We start from the raw sequence: 22,936 nt of genomic DNA, 5'->3' as shown, positions 1-22,936 counted from the left end.
ACCTATTACAGCAAAATAATAATAATAACAAACAACAACGGAAAAGATTACATTTACTACGAAACTCATCTTGCATTACAATAATGTTCGACATTATACGAGTGTCATTGTAATAGACAGACTAAATGGGTTAGTGTATGATTTGTTTTTGTATCTGCTTTATTCACCAGATGTGGTTTTACCATATTTCCATCTCTTCTCAACGATGAAAAATATATTTGTGGACTTTCACTACATACGAAACCCTTAAAGCATATAGGAGTAATTTTCTGCAAGTCTGGAGGGCTCTAGTATCCGCGATAGCATAAACACTTTAGAATCTCATTGGATCAAGTGCATTACTGTCAAGGAAGACTATCTTGAAAAATAAACAATTTTCAAGAAACAAACCAATGTTTAATACATCATGCCGAATACCTTTCAAATGAGTCTCATATTTACTGGACTAAATCATGAATAACCGGTCTTACATGGTGTACTATCATGTTATATACTTTGTTTGCAGTAGAACTTATAACTTGACCGATTTTCCCAATTGTATCATTGAATGCAGGAATAGTAGTGAATTTAAAAAAAAAAACATTTTCTCCGTGGTCTTCAGCTGTTTTATACCGTGTTATTTAGCATACTAGAAACTTCTACTTACAGCATGAACTACATCTGAAGGATCTTTTTCTGAAGGTAAAACGTTTTCCTTATTGTTGATAGGAAGACTATTATTCTTTCCATCCATTGAAGGTCTTCGGCCCACTATAATAGGAAAGCATATTGCCCCCTTATGCCCTGACACTTTAGACAGAGCACTTTCAAGTTGAATACAATGTTGGTAACACTATAATAAATAGAAAACAAATAAAATAAATTGCTACACAGAAATAAAAGCACTGAGTAAACATAGGAAGAAACTAATACAATAGCTTTTAGAAATTGACACAATATATTAATTTATGTTGGATTTGTTATGACGTATATTTGTTTCAAGGAAAGTAAATTAATAAGAGCTTTAAGGGAATTAAATTAATTGGGACGGCTAGCTGAAATACTATCTATGCAATCAGCAACGAGATCAATGAGGAAACACAGAAGATTGCTTTATCTAACGCGGTATTCGTTACACTTTCGATGTCATTATAGTTTTCTTGCGTAAATTCACAACCTGAATCAAAAATCACCATATTCAAATTTGAAAAACTTGACTTCCGCTCTGAGTAGGTTCATTTCCAGCCCGTTGAAGTTTAAAATTTCACCATTTAATAAGGTATATAGGTTTTACTTATCATAGTATTTTATATTTTGACAATATTCTTCCCTTTAACTTTAGAAGGTCTGAATAAGTGGGGTCCTATGTATTAAGCTTATTTTCTCATCGCAGTTTTCATGTCATTTTAAGTATTATTATATATATAACGGATGATCGAAAAGAGGTTACGAAACATATAACTTTTGTGTCATTCAACACAATATCATGTTTGGCTTGTTGCAGATTTAAGGGCTTCGGATTCTGACCATGTATACCCGAGAAGCGGACACTTAAAATGGTGACTCGCCTGGAAAACTGATCAAGAGTAGAAGTGAGATCAGTGGTGCGGTTCCTGTGGGCCAAAAAACACTACACCTGTTGTCACTCACAGACAGATTGTGGAAGTGTATCGGAATGGTTGAAATTCAAGGTAACATGTACTGTGATATCATGCCTTCTAAGAACGGACTAGTATTGTTAATGATAACACTGGATACAGCGGCAAACCCAGTACTTCAATCACTGACGTGAACTATGCTCTTGTGGGCGAGTGTATTCGTGTGCGCAGAAGATGGTGGTTACGCTCAATATCAGCTGAGCTGGAACTGTGCAGAACATTGTGGTTAATGTCCTTAAGTATGGGAAAGTGTGTGCGAAATGAGGTCTATCCGAGAACTATAAGATAACCAGAAAGGCGATGTCGCTGAATATTCTGCAGTGTTATGCAGTGGAGGGAAACAATTTTCTTCACCAGCTAGTGACTGGGGAGGAAACAATATAGCATCTATTCAGTCCATCAACGAAGCAAGCATCCATAGAATGGAAGCACGCACCTTCTCTACGGAAGAAAAAAAATCAATAGCATTGCTTCGTCCATAAAAGTTTTGTGCATTGTATTCTGGGACGCATCAGGTGTGTTACTAATGGATTATTTGGAACAGAGAAAAACTGCGAATGCTGAAAGGTATTGCAGGACACTTCTGAAGTTGGGGGATGCCATCAGTCAAAAACGTCCTGGTCTCCTTCGCCGTGGTATGATTCTTCTGAATGATACTGCGGGACCCCATTCAGCAGAAAAAAACTTGAGTGTACGCTGGGAACAACTAGAATTCTCCTTTACAGCCCTCACTTGGCCCAGTGACTTTAGCCCTTTCCCTGCTCTAACGTAGAAAATGACTGGCCAACATTAACTGACATGTGATGATGTCAAAACCGCTGCTTCGCGGTGACTACAAGAACAAGACGTGGATAACTGTACAACCGATATGGAACACTTCATCTACCATAGTGACAAGTACTTGAACAAAAAACTATTATTACACCGAGGACTAGTGTTAAGTGTCCTCTATCATCTGGTGTGTTGATCTTCCAGCTATATCTTACCAGCGTCCCAATTAACTCATCTGAAGGCCTGGGGCTAGAAAAAGTATGTGGCACCTGCTGATTTCGCCTAATATATTTCTGTGAAAGTACAGTAGGAAAGTTAGGGGAATACACGTAGTTCTACGCCATGCATTAGATGATATTATACCTAATGGAACTTTGTATCTTGTATGATTAATTTTACACAAACAGTTGAGATTTTGATACGAGTGGAGGCTCCTGCCCACCTCGAGGCCCGGGTCTACAGCCCCCCTAAGCCCCTCCTTAATCCGGCTGTGTCTTACACATAAGTCATAATAGGTTTTGTAACTTCTTTCCCGATCCCTCGAATGTATACTGTATAATAATTAATAAATAATGAATTTCACAAATTGTTAATTTTAGAGGTCTACGAAAATCTCATGGAGTGTTTCCTGTTGTAACTTACTACGAGCTATTTCCTGGGTTTCTATATTTTTAAATAAAATGTTCTCCTTAACTTATAAGGTCTACAAACTACGAAAACTTCTTACAATCATAGTCAGAAATTGAAATGGCCTTGTCTTTCAGTCTGAGGCACTACTTTATCGCTTTTATTTTTCAACACTGAAAATTCTGCAATTTCTTTTCACCCAGATTTTTACGTTAAAAATAAATAGAGGAAATAACTGATTTTTCCACACCAATAAGTACGAATTCAATGATACAAAAAGAGTGAAAAATACAAGAGTGGATCGCGAATCAAACCCAGGTCTATGGCTTATGGTGCCAATGCGTTAACCACTACGCTATGCAGTCCGTTCCTGAACAGTCATATATTTTACCACCCTATACATCGATGTTCAGTCCCTCAGATCACATGGACTATACCACAACTTTTGTCTAAACAATCCAGCGTCTACATTACACTTCTGATGGTTGAATGCTGTATTGTACACGTACGTAAATGAGATATGGAAGAAATGACTAAATGTGGTGCTTGGGCAACCCAATGTCTACATTAAAAAACATCTCTGACGGTTCAACTATACATTACACAAGATTATGGAAGCGATTTTATCTCATGTCAATTCGCTTGTAGGTGTGAATTCAATTATATACAAAGAGTGAACACATGCACGATTGATATTTTTCACTCTTTGTATATCATATCTATAATTAGCTTGTTTCAACCTTTGCAGCAAACATACCTTAATTCTGACATATGAATATATAAACAGAACTCAAAAGAGATCGTTTAACTGTACAGCGCTTATAGTATTTAAATAATTCATGATGCAACTAGTAGTATTTTGACATTACCCATGGCAAATCAACACAGGGTTTCGGATCGAGCCTTACATATTGCAATGATATTTTATATCCTGGCGGTATTCCGACGATATCACCAGTGTGTGGAACAAGCGAAAAGCTAAAATTGATTTGGAAACCGGTTTCGAAAGTTCTCAAAATTTACCAAGAATTGCGTGAGTGACATTTGTTCCATTGCCATATTCGGGCGTTGATTAAGATGCCACTTTAAAACTTTTAAAAAGAGCTTTCAAATTGTATGTAACACTACTGAATTATTTTTATCTTTTCGAAAAATCCAAAGAAATTGCATTTTCTCAAAAAGCCATATATTAAAAACTTTCAATATATATATATATATATATATATATATATATATAAAATTTTGAGATCAGATGGAATCGTTTGTTACAACTTCGCGAGTTGAAAATCGCGTTAATTTAGGTTCTTTATAAAAACTATGAAAGAAATAAGATGTACTAAAACCAAATTAATAACATACAAAAGTGTCAAAAAAGAACATTGATCAGGCTTCTGTCTCTATTTGGAAATTTGTCTCTGGGTACAACTTATAACTTAGTTCTGAGTGAGTTTGAAAGGCTTTTTAGCTTGTCACTACATATTTGGCAAGTAAGTCGAAAAGTAGGAGTCAACAGGGTTCACCTTACACAGTAAATGCACTGCATGAATCCAGAGAACATCTAGCTTTCCAGGATATGCCAAAGGTGGAGATGGGCCAGGTAAATAGAGAAACGTCACTTTCACTTCATCTTTTCCCACAACATACGTCTGCCACTGCCAGATTGTCGTCAAATTCGATCAATGTCTGTTTTAATGAACACTGGCAATACGAAAATATCTTGATAAACAAGTTTGGAAGTATCTGAAGCTGCAGGAATGAACACGGAAAATTTCTGTGTCCCAGGGATTGTTTGTGTTTTGTTGAAGCGACCTTACGCGAATGCTGCTGTCTCGGTGTGCTCTCCTTGAGAAGTGTAAAATGCATTACAGTGAAGTTTGGCGCTTCTCAGTCAAAAAGCTGCCGGAGTGAAGAATTATAATATCATATGGATGCTACAGATTTGCTTGGGTTGCCAGCCTTTTGATTTGTGTCACCAACCCCATTGCAAGAACCCTTTCCATGATCTGTTGCAGAAAACTGCCATTCAGACTCTATGCCAAAATTACCATTATGTTTAAAACCACTAGAACCACCAGAATACTAGTATACCTTTTTCGGTCTAAACTGCTCTCTCACGAATACAGTAAGTTTATGCTGGAATCAGTATACAGCCGTAGTGATGTGGTTTGAGACACTTCAAAATTACAACATAACTGACATGCTCTATTTTTGTATCTCTTTTATAGTACACTACAAACAGTTACGATGCAAGTGTTTTTTTTTTTTTCGGGGAGGGGCAAAAGAAATATTTGGGGCAGCTGTTTTTTTGTATACCAAAAGAATATATTACTTGTTCTACAATATAACGGGGGCAAACGCAGCCACCAAGAAGTGCCCCCTTCCCCCTCTCGATTCATTATTGACTATAAATAGTTGAACAGTGGCTTGATTACTAGTCCAATGAAAACTTTGTGCTTTATCATGTGCCCCAAAATTATTATTTTCACCCAATAGTGTTCTGAAAAGTAGTTTCTCGTAGTATTTCTCGTGAAGTTTTGTGCTTTACAGAGATAATTGTTATGCAGTCTTGTGTTAGTTAATGGGATGCAAGTTTAACAGTACTTTTAACAAAGTTTTTAGCCCAATAATTTTCTTTTTATTGCTAAATTAAGGGTTAAATCCAAGAATCTGTTTTATAAAAGGGGACATTTTCCTAAATCATATTAACCTCAGTCATAAAAATTGGATTAAAAGTGGCTTTACTTAGCTTGTTAAATTCACTCCTTTTTTTAGAGTGGGTTTTGTAGAAACGTTGAATTAACCAATTTCCTTTAAACTGAAACTTACATAAGGATCACACCAAAATTAATTTGCTGAATTACATAATTTTGAACTGGGTACCTATTATTTTGTTGAAGTAGGTCTAAACGTTAGATTTAATAATAGTAGGGGAAAAGGGGAAACTTATAAATAATTTAATTTTCATAATTTAATTGGGTTTAAAATTTAAAACTAAACCTTCTTAAATAAAACAATCAACAAAGTAACATTCGATCGGAATTAATAAACTTGTAGTGTTTAATAATAGTATCGGTCAGAAAGTTTCAGACACCAGCGAGGACTGGACATATGATAAAATCAATCTGTTTGAATATCTTCTTTCTTTCATCCAGCGATTTGTTAAGTGTTCAATTGGTAGAACAGAGACAGTAGTTGTAGCTGTAGATTGATTAGTGTATGTACTTTGCAAATTTGAAATTTAAACATAATTCATATAAAAGAACTAAAAATTTACTCTATTATTGAAAATTGCCAGAGCCTGTTCGAATTTGGAATTATTTCTTTACTGACTAATTCAATATTTCTAAATCTGAAAGAGTTGTGAATAATAAAGTTTTCGAATTTATAGTCATTTGAGAAAATAATCAAAAGTTGTGTGAAACTAATTAATCTGTTCATTTCTTTAAATCAATTAAATAATTTCGAATCACTGTTGCCCCATTGGCTAAATTACAAATATTGAATTTATGCCTTCGATTGGTTGATTATTAATTTGACATGGAATGACTCGTATCCTATTTTGTCTCTATTCTTTACGAACATTAAAAAATCCCGGGTCTGAGGAAGTAACAAAATCTACCTGCTGAAAATGATCCCACATGAGTTGAGCACTGCTATGCAAAAAACTGACGTTATCCATTGACTGAAGAATATGAGAATTTCCACCTGCTTCTATTATCCTGATTTCATCTTTTGATTTCGTAATCTTTCCTCCTAATAAAAAAAAGTAAAAATAAAATAAAACAAAAAAGAAAGGAAAAAAGTAACATTATAAATTTTATGTAAGTCTTTTTAGATTTTGTTAAATTGTGTAGCTTTCTTCACATTATTCAATATACTGAAAAAAATTAAAAAGTAGCTTTTTCGAATGCTAAATTAAAAAAAAAAAAAGCTCCAGTAAGAAATACCTCATTACTGAGAGTATGACGTCATAGTCAACTTACTGAACAAATTGTCAACAAGGAAAATCGCACAAAACATTTGCCATTTTAGAGTACTGCAGTCTATTGGTACCAAAATGTTTATGTTGTGAAACTTTAATACTCAATTTTATTTCTTAAAACATTGCGGATAACGTGTAAATACGCTATAAAATTCAACGAACATCATTAACAGTAACCAGGAGCTCGTTTCGCAAGATTTTTTACAGTTATGAAATAACATGAAGCAAAAATAGCAGATAATAGTGTCAGAAGCATTAACACTTACGAGTGAAAGCCATTTGTAAATTCTAGTACAAATTGTCATTATTTTAAATGTACAAATTGTAAGTCTCATTTATTATTATTTTATTAGATGTAATTTGAAAAGTTTATCTTTATACGTTTTATACTAATATTACAAGACTAGTCCATGTAAAATACATAGCTCCTGCGTGGCTATAAGATTAGCATACGCGCCTTAGGCAGAAAACCCGGGTTCATTTACCAATGGAAACATTAGTGTTTTGGATTCCGCGTTAAGCTGTAGGTCACCTCATTGCCTAAAGGGACGCTAAACTTCAAACCATCCAACGGTTAGGAAACACGTCCCGTATTATGAAGTATTGGTCCAAACAATTTAAGGTAAACGTACTGTGTACTAAAAGAAATGGGATTTCTAAAATAACAATAATTCCAAATCAATATCCTACGTTTATTTCTTAAATGTACTAGATATTATTAGGGAGTGTTTAAAAATAATCTTACAGGTCAGACATAAAGACACTAACAAAACATTAAGCTATGTGATTGTTATCAGACTGAATAACGTGTAGGTTGAAGCTCAATACCCTAAAACTTTACCGACAGACAACAAGTGCAAATGTACGTTTAAGAAACAATTGATAAAATGATGATAAAAGCACGTGTGTCCTGCAAAAAGCAATGGACACAGCTTTATATCTTGACTTCACATGCCTTGGCATCTGAGTAAATGATACTGAGCATTGAATGACAATGAGTACCTTTGAAGAATAATGCTCCCTTGAAGGTGTTTACAACGATCCTGCAAGTGGGCCGTATAAGATTGTAATGAGCCCGATATCCCACATGACATAACTCTTCAACGAAATCGAATTTTTGAATTCTGCTTTTTGCAATAGAAGCTAGAGCGATTATCTGGCCGATTCCGTTAATGAAGTCAATCCGTTAATATCTTTACGGATATGACTTTAAGGGTACATATCCATATCCCATTTTTTACTACTGAAACAAAGGTAATGGAAGTTAGGCATCGCACCGTTATATGGAAGAGACATCCTCCAGTGGTTGACATCTACCGGACGAAACAGAAACTTCTAGTGCGTGACCCCATTTACTGTCTACTAGGGTTCATTTTTCTAGTACACTTTTAAACAAAATTACACTACTTAATGATATTTTTATTTATTTTTAGCATAACATAAAAACAAAGAATATTTCAATTTCTACTTCGTAGAAGTTTATTACTCAAGAAATATGAAACGAAGAGGATAGCGTTTTCTAGACATCAGTGACCACCCTTCCAATTCGGAAAATCATACACGTACAGAAGTCGTTTCTGAAATCTTAATTGATCACTTTTATTTTTTACTCTTATAAATTAATAATACATTCTCTACCTATATAAGAGACACAAAGGAACCTGATCCAAGAATTCACACGTGTTAACTAAACGACTCGCAAAGCCTACAGCCACCTTAACATACAATCAGCCATTCCTCGCCTTCAATAAATGCTAAAAACTAGAACTCTCTAATGTTTCAGTATAAGAAACGCCATAAAGAGCTACACGGCGTATATACTAGATGATGCGTAGTTTTAAGTATAAACACAAATACTTATCAATTTAATAGAAATACCTGTAAATAGTGCACCTTACCAAATTAATAAAGCGTTGGACCATCTTTCACCCTCAGAACATCTCTGATGCTACATAGAATGTACCCACAGAGGTCGGGAGTCATAACAAGTGGAATATTACATCATTCTGCGTGCAATTCTTCACTCTGTTCCATGAGTGAGGATGCACGAGGAAATCTGTGCCGCACTCATGTCTCCGAAACGAACTACAAATGTTCAACTATGTTCAGGTTTGGGTATTTGATGGAACAGGGGAAGTTATTCCAATGTTTCTCATACCACGCTGCAACAACCCCAATCGTATGAACAGATGCATTATCATCCTGGAATACGCAAAACTGCCCGGAAACATCTGAACCACAGGATGCATATTGGTCCCCTAAAATGGCGATATAACCATGGGTAGTGACGCTACCAGTAACAGTCAGAACCCATTAAAAACCAGGATACTGAGGCCCACAGCATCACAGAGTTGCCGCCATATTTCTGGCTGATCGGATATACTAAAAATCATACGCTGTCTCTGGGAGTCCGCCACATATAAACATGGTCAGTGGTTTGAAATAAGATGAATGGTGACTTATCCGACTACTTACATCTTTCCAGTCATTGGTGGTCCATGTTGAATATTAGGGACACTATTTGCGTTGTGTTAAAGCATTATGGTCCTTTACCAGCGGTTTCAACCGGGGTAGTGATGGATCGTTCATGAACGAACTGACTTTGTTTGAATGGCACATGCACGTAAACTAGTAATAAACTACCTCGTTTATTTTGAATGCTCGTTTAAAGTAATCACCACGATTCCAGCACCAAGACAATTCTTCGCTCGTGCGGCTCTCAGGACACCGAAACCGAAATAAAAATAAGCATGCAATCAAGGTTATCACATCCTGTTTTACGCGAACTTGTCATTCTTTTAAGTACAATAAGCGCCCGGGTGGATTTTCTACGACAATGAATTGGATTTTCTATCAATTCGAGAAAATTCAAAAGTTGAAATAAATAGTTCCATCTCGTTTCTTGCAAATATTTGCATTTATCGACCACAAAGGAAGTGTGTAATAGTCGAATATAGATGTCGTTTGCTGCACAGGGACGAGCTCCTGTAATTCAACATCCAGGTATTTTTTCCTGGCAGCTATTGACCCTTGTAACAACATTTATTGAAATAAAAAATTGTCGTTGTTTCCTTTCAGTTTGTTCGTTTTTATTTTTCCAGAAACGACTCGATTGGAACTTTAACATATGTATTAAACGATGTCTTATTTTTTTCATAATAATAATAATCTGTACACCCATCAACGTTGAAACCGCAACACTATGTTACACACGTTAAGATTTTTGTAATATGAACACAGACCTACAATCAAGAATCAAGTAACAAGCAGACATCTTACGCCATCTCTTAGAAAGCATGGGAACTCAATGAATGAAATTGTTCATTTTTCACAGACATATAGTTAACATTGACATTCATTCTGGTGAATGAATGACAGCACCACTCCAACATCGAAATCGCACCTTTCACCTTTGAACGACTCCCATATTAGTGCCGGAGCGAATGAGCTAGGTACAGTAAAGGAGCCGGTTTGTCACATCACTACACCAGTGCAACCCGATCTTGTATGTCCATACAATGTAACTTGAAGCGGACTGTGATTGTCGACACAAGTTGTGGGAGGTGCTGCTTTAGTTTTTCCGTCACTTGTAACCCTAAGTGTAAGCAATGTGGTTTGGGTTCAGTCAAGTGTGTCATCAGTCAACAAAAGTTGGGAATCACTGCTTTACATAATGTTTACATTTGCAGTAACAGACAAGTTAACAATGTCGGTTTATGCCTTGAAGCACAACACTGTAAATACTAATCACTCACTGCAAATCCAATCTCTGTAGCATCGAGTTATGTAGTGGTTTTAACTTATCATATTAGTTTTTAAGTGCTCTTACTGCGTGCACAAAATCTAAAATGCGACATTGTACATGATAAAATATTCCATCTTATAACAATTGCAGCACCAATTTAATTCCTTTCCACGTCGAAATTCCAATCGTTTTTAATCATTCTAAGTCAAGTACCAAAAAAATGCTGAAACAAGTTTCGAATTATTTTAAATGAAAAGTCTAAACACCGAATTTCAAGCTTCTAAACTTAAGGGATTCTGAGACACAGATGTATCATTGTAATGTACACTTCTTTTTCTTCCTTTCTACGTCAAATAAATATATATAAAATACTGAAACATTTACTTTATTTTAAACGAAAAATTTAAATACCAAATTTCATGAGGTCCAAAGGGATCCCATGGCATGGCGTCTTAATATGAAAATTGTAAGCCCACTCCTTTCTTCCTTTCATGGTGAAATGTCAAAAAACACTACACATAAAAAGTCTAAATATATATTTCATGCCTCTCCGAGATATAAGTCCGTATTCATAAAAAAAAATAAAAATAAATAAATAAATAAATAAATAAAAGCTTATACGTGTAAACTATGACGGAAATCCTTCAATCTGTATTCATAAAGAATCAAGTATAATATTTTATTTTTAGAGTATAAGCATATACTATTAGATTGATCCTTGTACTTCTCATCGAAGTAAAAGGGTATTCATAATCTTTATCTTATTCATTACTTTACTTAAAAAGCATAACCTTCAAAAATTACGAGTGTGATCAGTAGCAAACTCACCGTTGCGGTTAAATGTTTTGGAGTGTGATAGCGGATGTTATTCAGCTAGGGGATGTTAAAGATTATAAGCCCCGGTTATCTACACTTGTTCGTGATTTTAAATAACTATACGGTTTTGAAGAAGACAACTTACAAGGCCATATTCATAAAGTTGAAAGATATCCTTCCAAGTATAAGGTTGAAGTAAAAGGTTCTGCCTTAGGGTATAAGGTAGAGGTATAAGCATATTCTATATTCCGTATTCGTAATGATTACCTTATACTTGAAAGGATATCCTTCATTGTTTAAAGTAAAGATGTCAAAACAATTGAGCATCTCAATACACAAATTGCTCGCTTATTTAAAAAGTACCACGAAAAAGACTGAAAATAATACAGCATAAGGAATCTTCCTTACAAATTATAGTAACTGATGCAAATAAATTGCTTGTGAAGTTAAAGTGTAAGATGTACGAAGGGGAACCCATAAGAAACCGGGTTGAAAGAGCGCTGCCGTTCCTAGGCGCAGTAGAGAGTTCTCCTGCTAGGTGGGTGTAGTAGAGACCTTCCCAGATCAGTTGGCCAAGCGGCGTCTGCGTAAGAGGTTAACGTTTGATCGTATTATTGTTTTTCTCAACTGTTCTCGTTTGCCGCCTGCGAAATCGTTATGGCAGAATCAAAGGAACAAGGAGTGCGTTTGTTTCCTACTTGGAAAATCGGAAACGAAAAATTACCAAATGCTTCAACAGGCTTTCAAGAAGGTTATTATGAACCGCACACAATTTCTTGAGTGGTTTGGGCGCTTTAAGCGTGGCGAGATGGATGTTGAAGATCATGCTCGTGCTGGGTGCTCTTCATCATTTCGAAACGACGAAAACATCGAACAAATCTGCCCCAAAATCAGCGAGGATCGTCGTTTCATGATCGATGATATTTCAAAAGAGGCATGAGTGAGTTGAAGCTCGTACTAGCGTGAGGTTTTGCAAATGAGACATGTTGCCACTAAGTTTGTTTCTCGCCTGCTCACACAGAATCAAATCATTCGTCTGAATTTGAGCCAGGACTTGAAAAATCAGATTGAAAGTGATCCAAACTTTTTGACCAACATGATGAAATTTTCCGAGAATTAAACCAAATCTAAAAGGAAAATGTTTTGATGGTGTAGAGGCTGTAAAAAGAACTTCACAGAGCGCATTGGACGATATAAAAGTTTTAGAGTTCCAGAGGTGCTTCAAACAGTGGGAAAGAAGATGGGAGAAATGAATCGCATTTAATGGAGAGTACTTTGAAGGAGACTGAAATTTTTTTGTAGAAAATGTAATAAATTATTTTTTTTAGAACGAAAGTCCGGTTTCTTTTGGGTCCTTCCTCGTATAATAAATTTACTGCTTGTTAATAAATTTACTGCTTGTAAAGTTAAACTTCGTTATGCACGTGTGATTAGTTATACGACAGTAATCATTACATACTGTTTACAATAACACTCAAGTTCTTCTTATTACCTGCCTTGACGACGAAGAGCAAGTTCATCATGATCATCGAGTTAATGATGATCATCATCATCTTCTGGTACTTCCTCATCTGGTTCGAAATCAGGGTCGCCTAAAGGTTTTGCAATATTATGGAGCACAAAACACGCAATAATTATTTTTTGGAACATTTTCCAACTTTGCACGGCAAACGTACTGTAAGATCGGAAATCGACGTTTCATGTGACCAAAACATCGTTAAAATATTACTCTCTCCTTTTTCAAAAGTTTGTTATATTTCAGTTCAGCACCAAGAGCAGGATTTGTAAACGTAGTCATGAGGCATGCATGGTTCCATCCCATACCTATTATCACCAAGTAGTACAACATTCGCTTTGTTTCTTAATAGTAACCTAACCTGTAAATCTTTCCATATTCTCGAATCATGCACAGATCCAGACCAGCTAACATCAACACTCCTGAACATTTCTCTGGCGTCACAACTTACTTGTACGTTCAGACTAGATTTATCTTTCCGGTTTATGTACTCATATCTGTGGAATTTTGGTTTCAGTATTCCTACATGGGCACAGTCAACTACACCAATTGCTGTGGGAAACCTAAATTTGCTTTGCCATAACTGTTTAATCCGCATTATTTCACTGTCGGTAGAAGGGAACTTTATCCATTCATGTGCTTGCGCGATGATGATGTCAACCACTGCATTTACAGTCCGAGATACCGTAGCCTGACTAACATTAAGCTCCTCTCCGATTCCTTTTTGATAGCCGGGATCAGCGAGATAGCGTAAACGTATTTTCATTGTATGTACGAAGGACAGCGCACCTCCTCGAGTTTCTGGATTTGTACCAATAAATCTATCTGTAAGCCACAGTTAGTTCTCTTCTTCAAAATGGTATAGCTGTTTAAAATCACGAACAAGTGTAGGTAACCGGCGTCTGTAATGTTGAACATCCCTTAGGTGAACAACATCCGCAATCACACTAGGAAACATTTAACTGCAAGGGTGAGTTTGCTACTGACCACACTCATAAATTTTGAAGGATATGCTTTTTAATTAAACTAAAAGGCAGAGGTTATACACAAAATATTGCGTAGTGCCTACATTTTTCTGGTGAATTTTACAAAACAACGGGGACCTAAATTCGATAGCATACGGTGGATTTGTATTATGTGTAACAGACCCCGATTACCGGTTTGTTTACATTGGATCCGTATTGTTATGTGTACCGGTTGAAGTTGAAGTTGGTTCCCGCATAGTATTACTGTGCCCAGTTTTGTTACGTGTAAGTCTACACTAATTTAATGTTAATTCGTTTTATATTGTTAGTACAAGGAATGGCACAAAAGAATACATGCACTCAATTTTGATATGATATACGCACATAAACGCCTTCGGAAATCTTCTAAATCTAACTCTTACCGGTGACTGCTTCTTTACAGTTTATACAGTATTTTAGAACAATTAATATAAGTAAGACTAGATACAACTAAAGCTTACCGAATATTTTGATATAGTTTTATTATTAGATTTCATTCGTTTGTGAATTATCTCGACGTTCGCTTGTTACACTATATTACTGCTGATATGGCGATTTCTCTGGTTATTGCCGCAAGAGGGCGTTCGAATCGCTATACGTGGAACTAACAGTTTAAAAGATGGCGGCTCGGCGGTGAAAAGAAGTCCTCCGTCACTATGACAATACCTAAATAATTGCCTGGAGAGAATAATCTTTTAATTATTTATTTATTGAATAGAGTTTTCGGTAAGTTAGATATTAAAATAGATATAGAAATTCATGATTTTTACAGTTAGATTCTTGTATCGATATGTATTTATGGTAAAATTATGCGAATTATAATCAAAGATATAATAGTAGAAACCGCGTTTATAGAGGCCTGGCTACGAGTGTAAGATGACGCAGTGGATTAATAGATTTCAGTGTGGAAAAACGATGGCTTGTTAGCTCCTCCAAAAATTTAGAAATTCTGTAACTAAAAGTGTAATTCGGCCTGTAACCTAGTCAAAATCGTGGTTTAGACTAACCTAAGATGTTATTTGGAAGAAATAGATACGGAGGAGTCTAACAAAAGTCAAAATTTAGTGAAACCTTTTTTTTCGGCTACAAGCCATCGAATGTCATCTCCGCCATTACTAGACATATGCAGTAATGGAATGGGAGATGTAATTTATCGAAGCTGATTGCGGCGGCGGACCGGAAAGATATTCTACGTTCGTCGAGTGTGTAGCCGGTGTACCGAAGGAGTCATCTCTCGATTTTAAATAAGCAAGTAGATGAAACCTACTTTGCGAAGTTTGATCGCCCAGCTCAACCTGAGGACTATTATTCTGTGAAACCTGCGGATAATCGGGTAACATCTTTTCTTATTTATCTTATAAACAGTATAGCAGTTCAGCAAATGGCATCTTTAAGAATCAGGATGTGTAACTAAGTTAAAGGGCGTTACGCGTCTCTGAACTTGTCAGTCGTCATTATCCACTTATGCTACAAGCATGTATAATTGAATTATTAAATCTTATGTGTGCCTCTACGTAAATTTGAAAAATATGTATGTTGATATTAGGGTAATATTTTACTTTGTACGTATCTTTCGATGGCAATGTACCTTGAAAATTTTGAATATTTAGATTAGATCGGTTATGTTAAATACATTACTGAATTATGTCTCGAATTATGTCCCGTGATGATGCCTTATTTTGTGAAATATTTGCTGTAGGTTAGGTTAGGTCTAATTTTGCAAATGTGTGATCCATAATATCTATGTAGGTTAGGTTAGATTCTCTTTTACCCGTGTTTCCAAATTTAATACGTGTCTTTTATATATTGCAATGTGATATATGCTATTTTGTTGGGAAACCTTTATCATGAACGCACATACGAATATTCCGTGTCTGAGAATTTAAGTATTTCGTAATTCATTTCATTCGCTTCAATATTGCTTCATGATGTATGTCAGTCGTAAACATTAAGATGAAATTTCTTTGAGAGTGCTCTGATATATATATTAAAGTGTCTTTTAATCGTATTTGTAATACATGCATGTAGGTTAGATAAAATTTCCATTTCTTACGTGTAGAACCGGTAACAATTGTGATTTGAGCGTGCTTTCCTATATTTTGTCGTGTGTCCCTTTGATATTAATTTGTAATGTATTTTTGTATCCGTGCTTGCCATATTTTGTCATGTGCATGTTCAATACGTGTAATGTCGATAAAATTGCATTTCAAACGTGTCTATTATTATTATTTTTGTCGTGTGCCCTTTTATAGTATCTCTTAATACATTAGTGGTCTAAAATCTTCTTTCGTATGTATGATCTCATTTCGTTGCACCATATATTTAGTTTTGTAGGTTAGGAAAAATTGAATATAACATATCCTCCGATGTTAATATCGTATCTTGATGAGTGCGAGTAATAGATCTGTGCCGATGCGGGAGAACTTCGCTCTGGACATACTTCCGGAGTTTGACATTACTATTTATAAAATACTATTTCGTGCTATGTTTGTTTATCTTCCGTTAGGTAGATATTTACTTTGAACGCGCCATAGTTACAGTGCGTAATTAACTGTTCGTGCCTATATATATATTTGCCTCATCGAAACCGATAACATTAAAATATGTCTCAACTCGCTTCGCTCTTATGCGTATCCATCCTTCTAAGTTTAATTAGTTGTAAACAAAGATAAAAGGTTAAAAATGATAATAATTCTTTAAGAGGCGTTTCAGTAATTGGATCCTGTCGATTATATGTAGATTTTTTTTTTTCGTTCTCGCTAGACATTTGTAAATATATCACTTTCATTAATAGTAGTGCTTTCATATTAAATGTGTTATGCGAACAATACATAGGTTAACGTAAAGTAATGCATGTTGCTACTCGTTGTTTTTTTTTTTTTTATATATCAAAAATGGAGTTGTAGTAGCGATGATATTGCCTATGGATGCATAATTTACATGTTGTTTGACGAACGACAGGAATGTGATAAGTGATGAACGCCTAATTAGAAGGGATGGATCGTCAATTCTTTGAATAATAATAGGTTCTATATGTACTAACGAAATATGTTTGAGAATCATGTTGAAGAATCTGGATATGTTAAAGCAATATAACAATGTCATTTCATACAGATGTTAATGAAGTATCATAGAGATACTACGATGGAGGCAAATGTTTAATGAGGCAAATGTTTAATGACAATTTTTTTTTTGAATCTGTTATGATGTAAATTGTTAACAAATTGGCACGAATAAATAGTCATAAAAATTTAGCTCTATAATTTCAAATATAATCTATACAATTAGAATTTATGAAAATTTTAAAATTTTTCTTAAAAGTACTAATTATGCTGAACAATGTTGACTCTTATTCTTGGTTGGCCACAAAACAAGAATCTGGAAACTTCTGATGATAAATAATAGCTTTATCGTTGTGTCTTCCTTTTCTTTTGCTAAAGCGAATGCAACCTGAACATTAAGTCTAATATAACCTTGATTTTTTTTTCACAATACCCTGAAAACGATTTGTTATAATTGGCGATCCAATCCAGGATTTGCCTGATATGTATTCATTAATCTCTCGTTCCTGAAAAGAGGAATGTTATATGTGGACATTGAACTTTGCGAAAATACTGTACGCCAACTTTTCCTCGAAAATGCCTACTAGGGTAGAGGTTTTTTACTTTGGTGCTCAGAGTATATAGACATAGTATTATAATAATAGCAACCTCTTCTCCCCCTTTCACGTCAAATTTCCACAAAGTCTACCTTATGTCACAAATTATATGCGGTGATGCGGTGTTCAAATTTCAAGTTTCTAGCTTAAGCAGCTTGGTCTAGGCATTAATCAGTCACTCAGGACTTCTTTTATATAAAGAAAATATTTATACTTTATCAGTATGTTATGTTAAGCACTTCTGATGACGAGGTCTGTCCAGAAAGAAACCGAACATTTCTAAATATAATGATACTTACAGTTTGTAGAAGTTATTCAGATTTATCTCCTTCAAAATTGTTTTCTCCACTATTGATACATCATTTCCAGCGCGTCTTCCACTGCTGGAACGCACTTTCTGGAATAGTCTGAAAGTCTCGCAGCAGGTTTTTTTTTTTTTTTTTTTTTTTTTTTTTTTTTTTTTTTTTTTTTTTTAAAATAAATCTTTTCTATGGATCGGAAACGGCAACCTTTCAGGATGTATTACCTTGAGGAATAGCAAGAAGCCTACAAGTGCCAAAAGAGGTTAGTAAGGTGGTTGGGGTACAAGAGTCGTATTGTTCTTAGCCAAGAACTCCCTAATGAGGAGTGTTCAATAGTTAGGAACAATTATGTACCATTTTTCCAAGTTTTCGGTCTCTTCGTCACAACATTCCCCAAACGCCTCACTGTTTCTAAATAATACCCGGTTGCTGGTTTGACCATGTGAGACATATTCACCATGTGAAACAATGAACAACTCCACAAAATTAAAAGAAAAAATAATAAGTACCGCTTTAAAGTTTGCGCGACTTTGATGAACTTTCTAGGATCTCGGCGACGACTTTCCCACCCATTGGGATGACTGTGTCTTTATTTCAACGTCACAGCCACAGACCCAACTCTCGTCACCTGTTTTAATGTTTCTAAAGAAAAATAGTCTTTCCACGATTCAGAAGATCTTCACAGATTTCCACGCGTGTTTCTTTTTGTTCATTTGTTAGGAACTGTGAAACGAATTTTGGAGCAACACAATGCATTTCAATTTTTCAACTAAGATCACATACAGACCGATTTAACATTGCACACTTTAATCATCACATGATATTGTGATTTTATGTTGAAATGAAATGAAATGAAATCTTTAGTTTTACGTCCCACGGTTATGCCGGTTAGGCTAAAGGAGACGGTGATGAGAAATGAATGAAATGGTGGAATGAAGAAAGTGGGAGGAAACGGGAGAACTCCGAGAAAACCCGCGAGCACGGTGTTTGTTCACCACAAAGTCCACACGGCGCGAGCTGGGATCGAACCAGGGACCCCAAGCACCGGAGGTGAACGCTCTACCACTGAGCCACCACGCCCCCTGGTTTTATGTTATTGTCGATGAATGTTCTTCCTGCTTTAAATCAATGAAACCACTCATAACACTAGGTTCGGCTTACACATTCTTATTTGTACATTCCTTGCATCATTTTCAAAGTTTCTGTGAACATTTTACTCAATTTGAAATAAAATCTAATCCACAGATGCTGCTCTTCCAAACTCGTTCTTTTCGTAATATCACAAAATTGCCACAAGTACGGAACACATCACTCCAATCCTTTCAACGAACACGCACTCACAATGACACAAGACAGAATAACGGAACTGCCGTTAAATTGCTTGGTAAGAATCCCACTGCGCATCGCTAGCAAGCAGAAACTCAAAAACAGTTAAGTTGAACGTATTTCTTAAAAGTTCAATTTCTTTATGGACAGACCTCGTATCATGGCTCTTCTATGACCTATGGTTAGAAATAACAGTGGTACGAGCCATGTGATGTAACTGATAGCCAACTAGCCACTCATTGTCCTTTGTGAGTTGTACCACTAATTTTCTTTATTTCTTTAAAACACCGTTGTTTAGATACTATTTAAATGGTTTATCTTTTACATCAATTATATTTCCGCCTCAACATATAGAATCTGATAATTGTAATTTCAGTGTGAAAACTCTTATTGTGGTCATATTGTTTCGGACGATTTGTATTTCTTCATCAATGCAAAAATAGTTTATAATTTCACTTGCTGCATCAAGTATTTCACTACGGGTTTTCCAACTAACTTAAGCTCTATACAAAATTATGATCCACTAATCACAGATATTGAGTTGATATGGATACAATAGTGATTTAAGATTTACATACTTCATTGGTGTAGCAGCAGCAGCATTGAAGTCCAACAAGAAAAATCACAATTTAAAATTACGATCTTACCTTCATAAAAGCATGCTTCAAAATCAGGATCTGGCATATTTTCCATCAATAAGCATTTACACTTCTCACTGTAGTAAGTTATTTTTGGAGTTTTTGCTTTCACCAAATCTACAAATCTGAAACATTAAAACCACACTTAAACTCAATGTAACAAGTTTAGAAATAAAAACAATGTAATAAATCATACGATGTGTTCAGTGTTTATTTTTATCTAAAGATGACTATAAAGGGTAAAACTACTTATAAAGATACACTTATAAATGTACATTATTAAAAATTCACTTTTTTGTTTGTTTTTATATTACTAAAAGTGTTATTTCTCAATGTTGTTAAACTTAAAATTATTATAAAATATTTTAAAGAATTTATCTACATTTGTGCGTCGGTCGGAAACACACACTTCAACTATCATTTCTTCTCCAAAGGAACATAATGAGCTCGTATCGAAACCTACCGCGAAATTGCAATGAATCTCACAGAAACTCAACACACAAAATAAAAACTATGATTGTAATCTGAAAAAATCTGAAAGCGATAGAGAAACGTCGCTCCCTCTCGACAATTCCATAATATACTTCAATGTGAGATGAAAAACAGCAGAAACGAGCCTCAGCGATAGAACGAGAAAAACACAAATTGGGTTCATACCAGCCACAAGAAATAAGCACTGTCTTGTCACATTGTCCATAACATTCGAGCGTAGTGGTCTGTAGACAATATTGCACAGACACTATGAACTTAGGAAGCCGCTCCTGTTAGTACCCAGTTGCACATCATTAATATAAAATCATGTCTGTGAACTGTGGAGAAGAAACTGAAAATAAATGAAAGAGTGCATTTTCAGCAGTTTCCACGTAAAACTTCAAAATTAATATATTTCCTGGTTGACACAATTTATGTTAATCGATGCGACGGTAACGAGCCTTCCATTTCCATAAGAAAAACTCATCCAATGACTGGATTTTTCCTATAGTATCTGAAGAAGCGCAATAGTGTTGTTTGGGTAAAGTCTTGAAGACAAATAGTAACACTGTGATCCAAGAGTCGAGAAGCACAGCAGAACGTTCTGCACAGAAAGAGAAAAAAGTCCCTTTAAACCAATATTGTAACTCCACTTTTCCCATTTCCTTTAGTTTAGTGCAGTGACAATGAGACTGTCTACCCGAAACATTTGTCTGGATAATCTGGGAAGAAACTTTCCACTCGGCTCCTTTAGTACAACAATTAAAAAAAAAAAAAAAAAAAATCTTTAGCAGTAGTGGTCATTATTGTGTAACATAAGAATAAGTCAATGCATTAATCGATTGGGATTATTTGTGTGCTCTTCTCCAACAAAAGACAAAGTCGTTTCAACTCATTTCATAGGTAAAACCACTTTAATCGTTGCTGTAAATGAAAGAGAGGGTATAGCCTATAATTGCTCTCTGGCTGTCTCCACGAATTATTGTACAGCTCTCTCTCTCTGTCTCCTTCCTCGTGTGTGTAAGCGCGAAATACGAACTTTTAAATTTTCCTGCTTTTAATTCGGAAATATTTCTTGAAGCAGTTTATCCACGGTATGGATGCGCTGAACTTCCCTACCAATTACAAGTCTCCTAGAAATTTCGGAAGCCCACAAACGTGAATCCTCTTCACTATCACCTCGTTTGCTTTGTCGAGCTTCCACAAAACGAGAATGTAATTTGTCACACATCATATTGTTATATTCTATTGGTTTTACACACACTTTCCAGCTGCTTTTTCCATGAATATAGCTGCCGGACTGACATCACTGAACGAAATTTATTACGAATACTGAACACCGAACGTCGCTTTTTACCACCTTCATTCACTCATAATGTTACAACCCTTTAAATTAATTCAATTACTTGCTGCTACATTTCTAATTCTTCAGAGCTTACTGTCTCCGACGAGGAAAACGCTCCTCCTGGAAATGACGTAACCTGAAGTGCAGAATATTACCCGGATTCACAACGGAGTAGATTTGACTGCAGGACACCAGGACTGCTTGTACTGTATTGATTTCAATACCGGTATATATATATATATCTGGCAGAAATTTGAACTATTAGCTCCAACTGACAACCTCTGGATGACGGTAACGTCATTCAGAGTTGAATATTAGAAGCGAGTGTTTGGCTTTATAGTGAACCTGGTATAACGGAAAGATACAAAAAGTAAAAATGGGTTATGTCATATAGTACCCAAATGTTAAAACGGAAAGATAACCGTGTGCAAATTTTTGTAATGTTGTAAAGTTTGGAGTGTTATTACGTTTAAAGAGATGCGTGAAGTATTTCAACAGTTATTCAAAATATTCAGATGTATTGTTCGAGTTCTATTAAAATTATATGGTTGTTAATCAGCTTTACTTCAAGTATCTATATTGTTCCCATCTCATTCGCCTGAAGGTGAGTGTAAGAATTCTATTATTTGTAAAGCTCTGTAATGCTGTTAAGTTAGGGGAATTAATGAAAGCTTAACGATAGATAAGACAAGGCAAGAAATAAAAATTTCATTATATTGATACCATTAAACGATTCTAAATTGGCTTGTTAATGCTAGAAAATTTGTTAAATCGATTATTAGTAAATCCGAGTTAGATTCTAGATTCAATGCCAAATAATAATATTAAATTGTTTGTACTTGAAGATTTTTATGACCCATTTGTTTAATTTTGAGAGCTTTATAAAAGTTACCAAAAGGATATTTCTCATTTTTTTTTTTTATTTCGTTTATTCAACTCTCACTAAATATTGGTATTGTTCTGTATAATTAAAAATTTAGAAAAGAATTAATCTAAATTAATATAATGTACTCCCGGTTTGAAGCTTTATTAATATTGTTATTTCTTTGGTCTTTGATATTACAGTGTTTGTCTATAATTCCACTTATCCTGTGTAAT

The 22,936-nt window shown here is 35.2% G+C and overlaps 1 protein-coding gene across 2 annotated transcripts in view; it reads right to left on the bottom strand.

Annotated features, from left to right (window-relative positions):
- The window catches only part of SAK (polo like kinase SAK), an 82,275-nt gene that overhangs the window by 10,935 nt on the left and 48,404 nt on the right, over positions 1-22,936 (bottom strand). For both annotated transcript variants that reach the window (XM_081751625.1, XM_081751627.1), the window contains 3 exons: positions 20,032-20,147; positions 6,655-6,788; positions 647-832 (listed from right to left, as the gene is read on the bottom strand). In XM_081751625.1, coding sequence (XP_081607751.1) covers positions 647-832; positions 6,655-6,788; positions 20,032-20,147 — 436 coding nt within the window. The remainder of the gene's footprint in view (positions 1-646; positions 833-6,654; positions 6,789-20,031; positions 20,148-22,936) is intronic.

The sequence above is a fragment of the Thermobia domestica genome, chromosome 3 (genome assembly GCF_964235325.1).
Source record: "Thermobia domestica chromosome 3, izTheDome1.hap1.1, whole genome shotgun sequence".
Lineage (NCBI taxonomy): Eukaryota > Metazoa > Arthropoda > Insecta > Zygentoma > Lepismatidae > Thermobia > Thermobia domestica.
The sequence above is the reverse complement of the archived record's forward strand: the minus strand, read 5'-3'. Positions and strand labels throughout refer to the sequence as shown.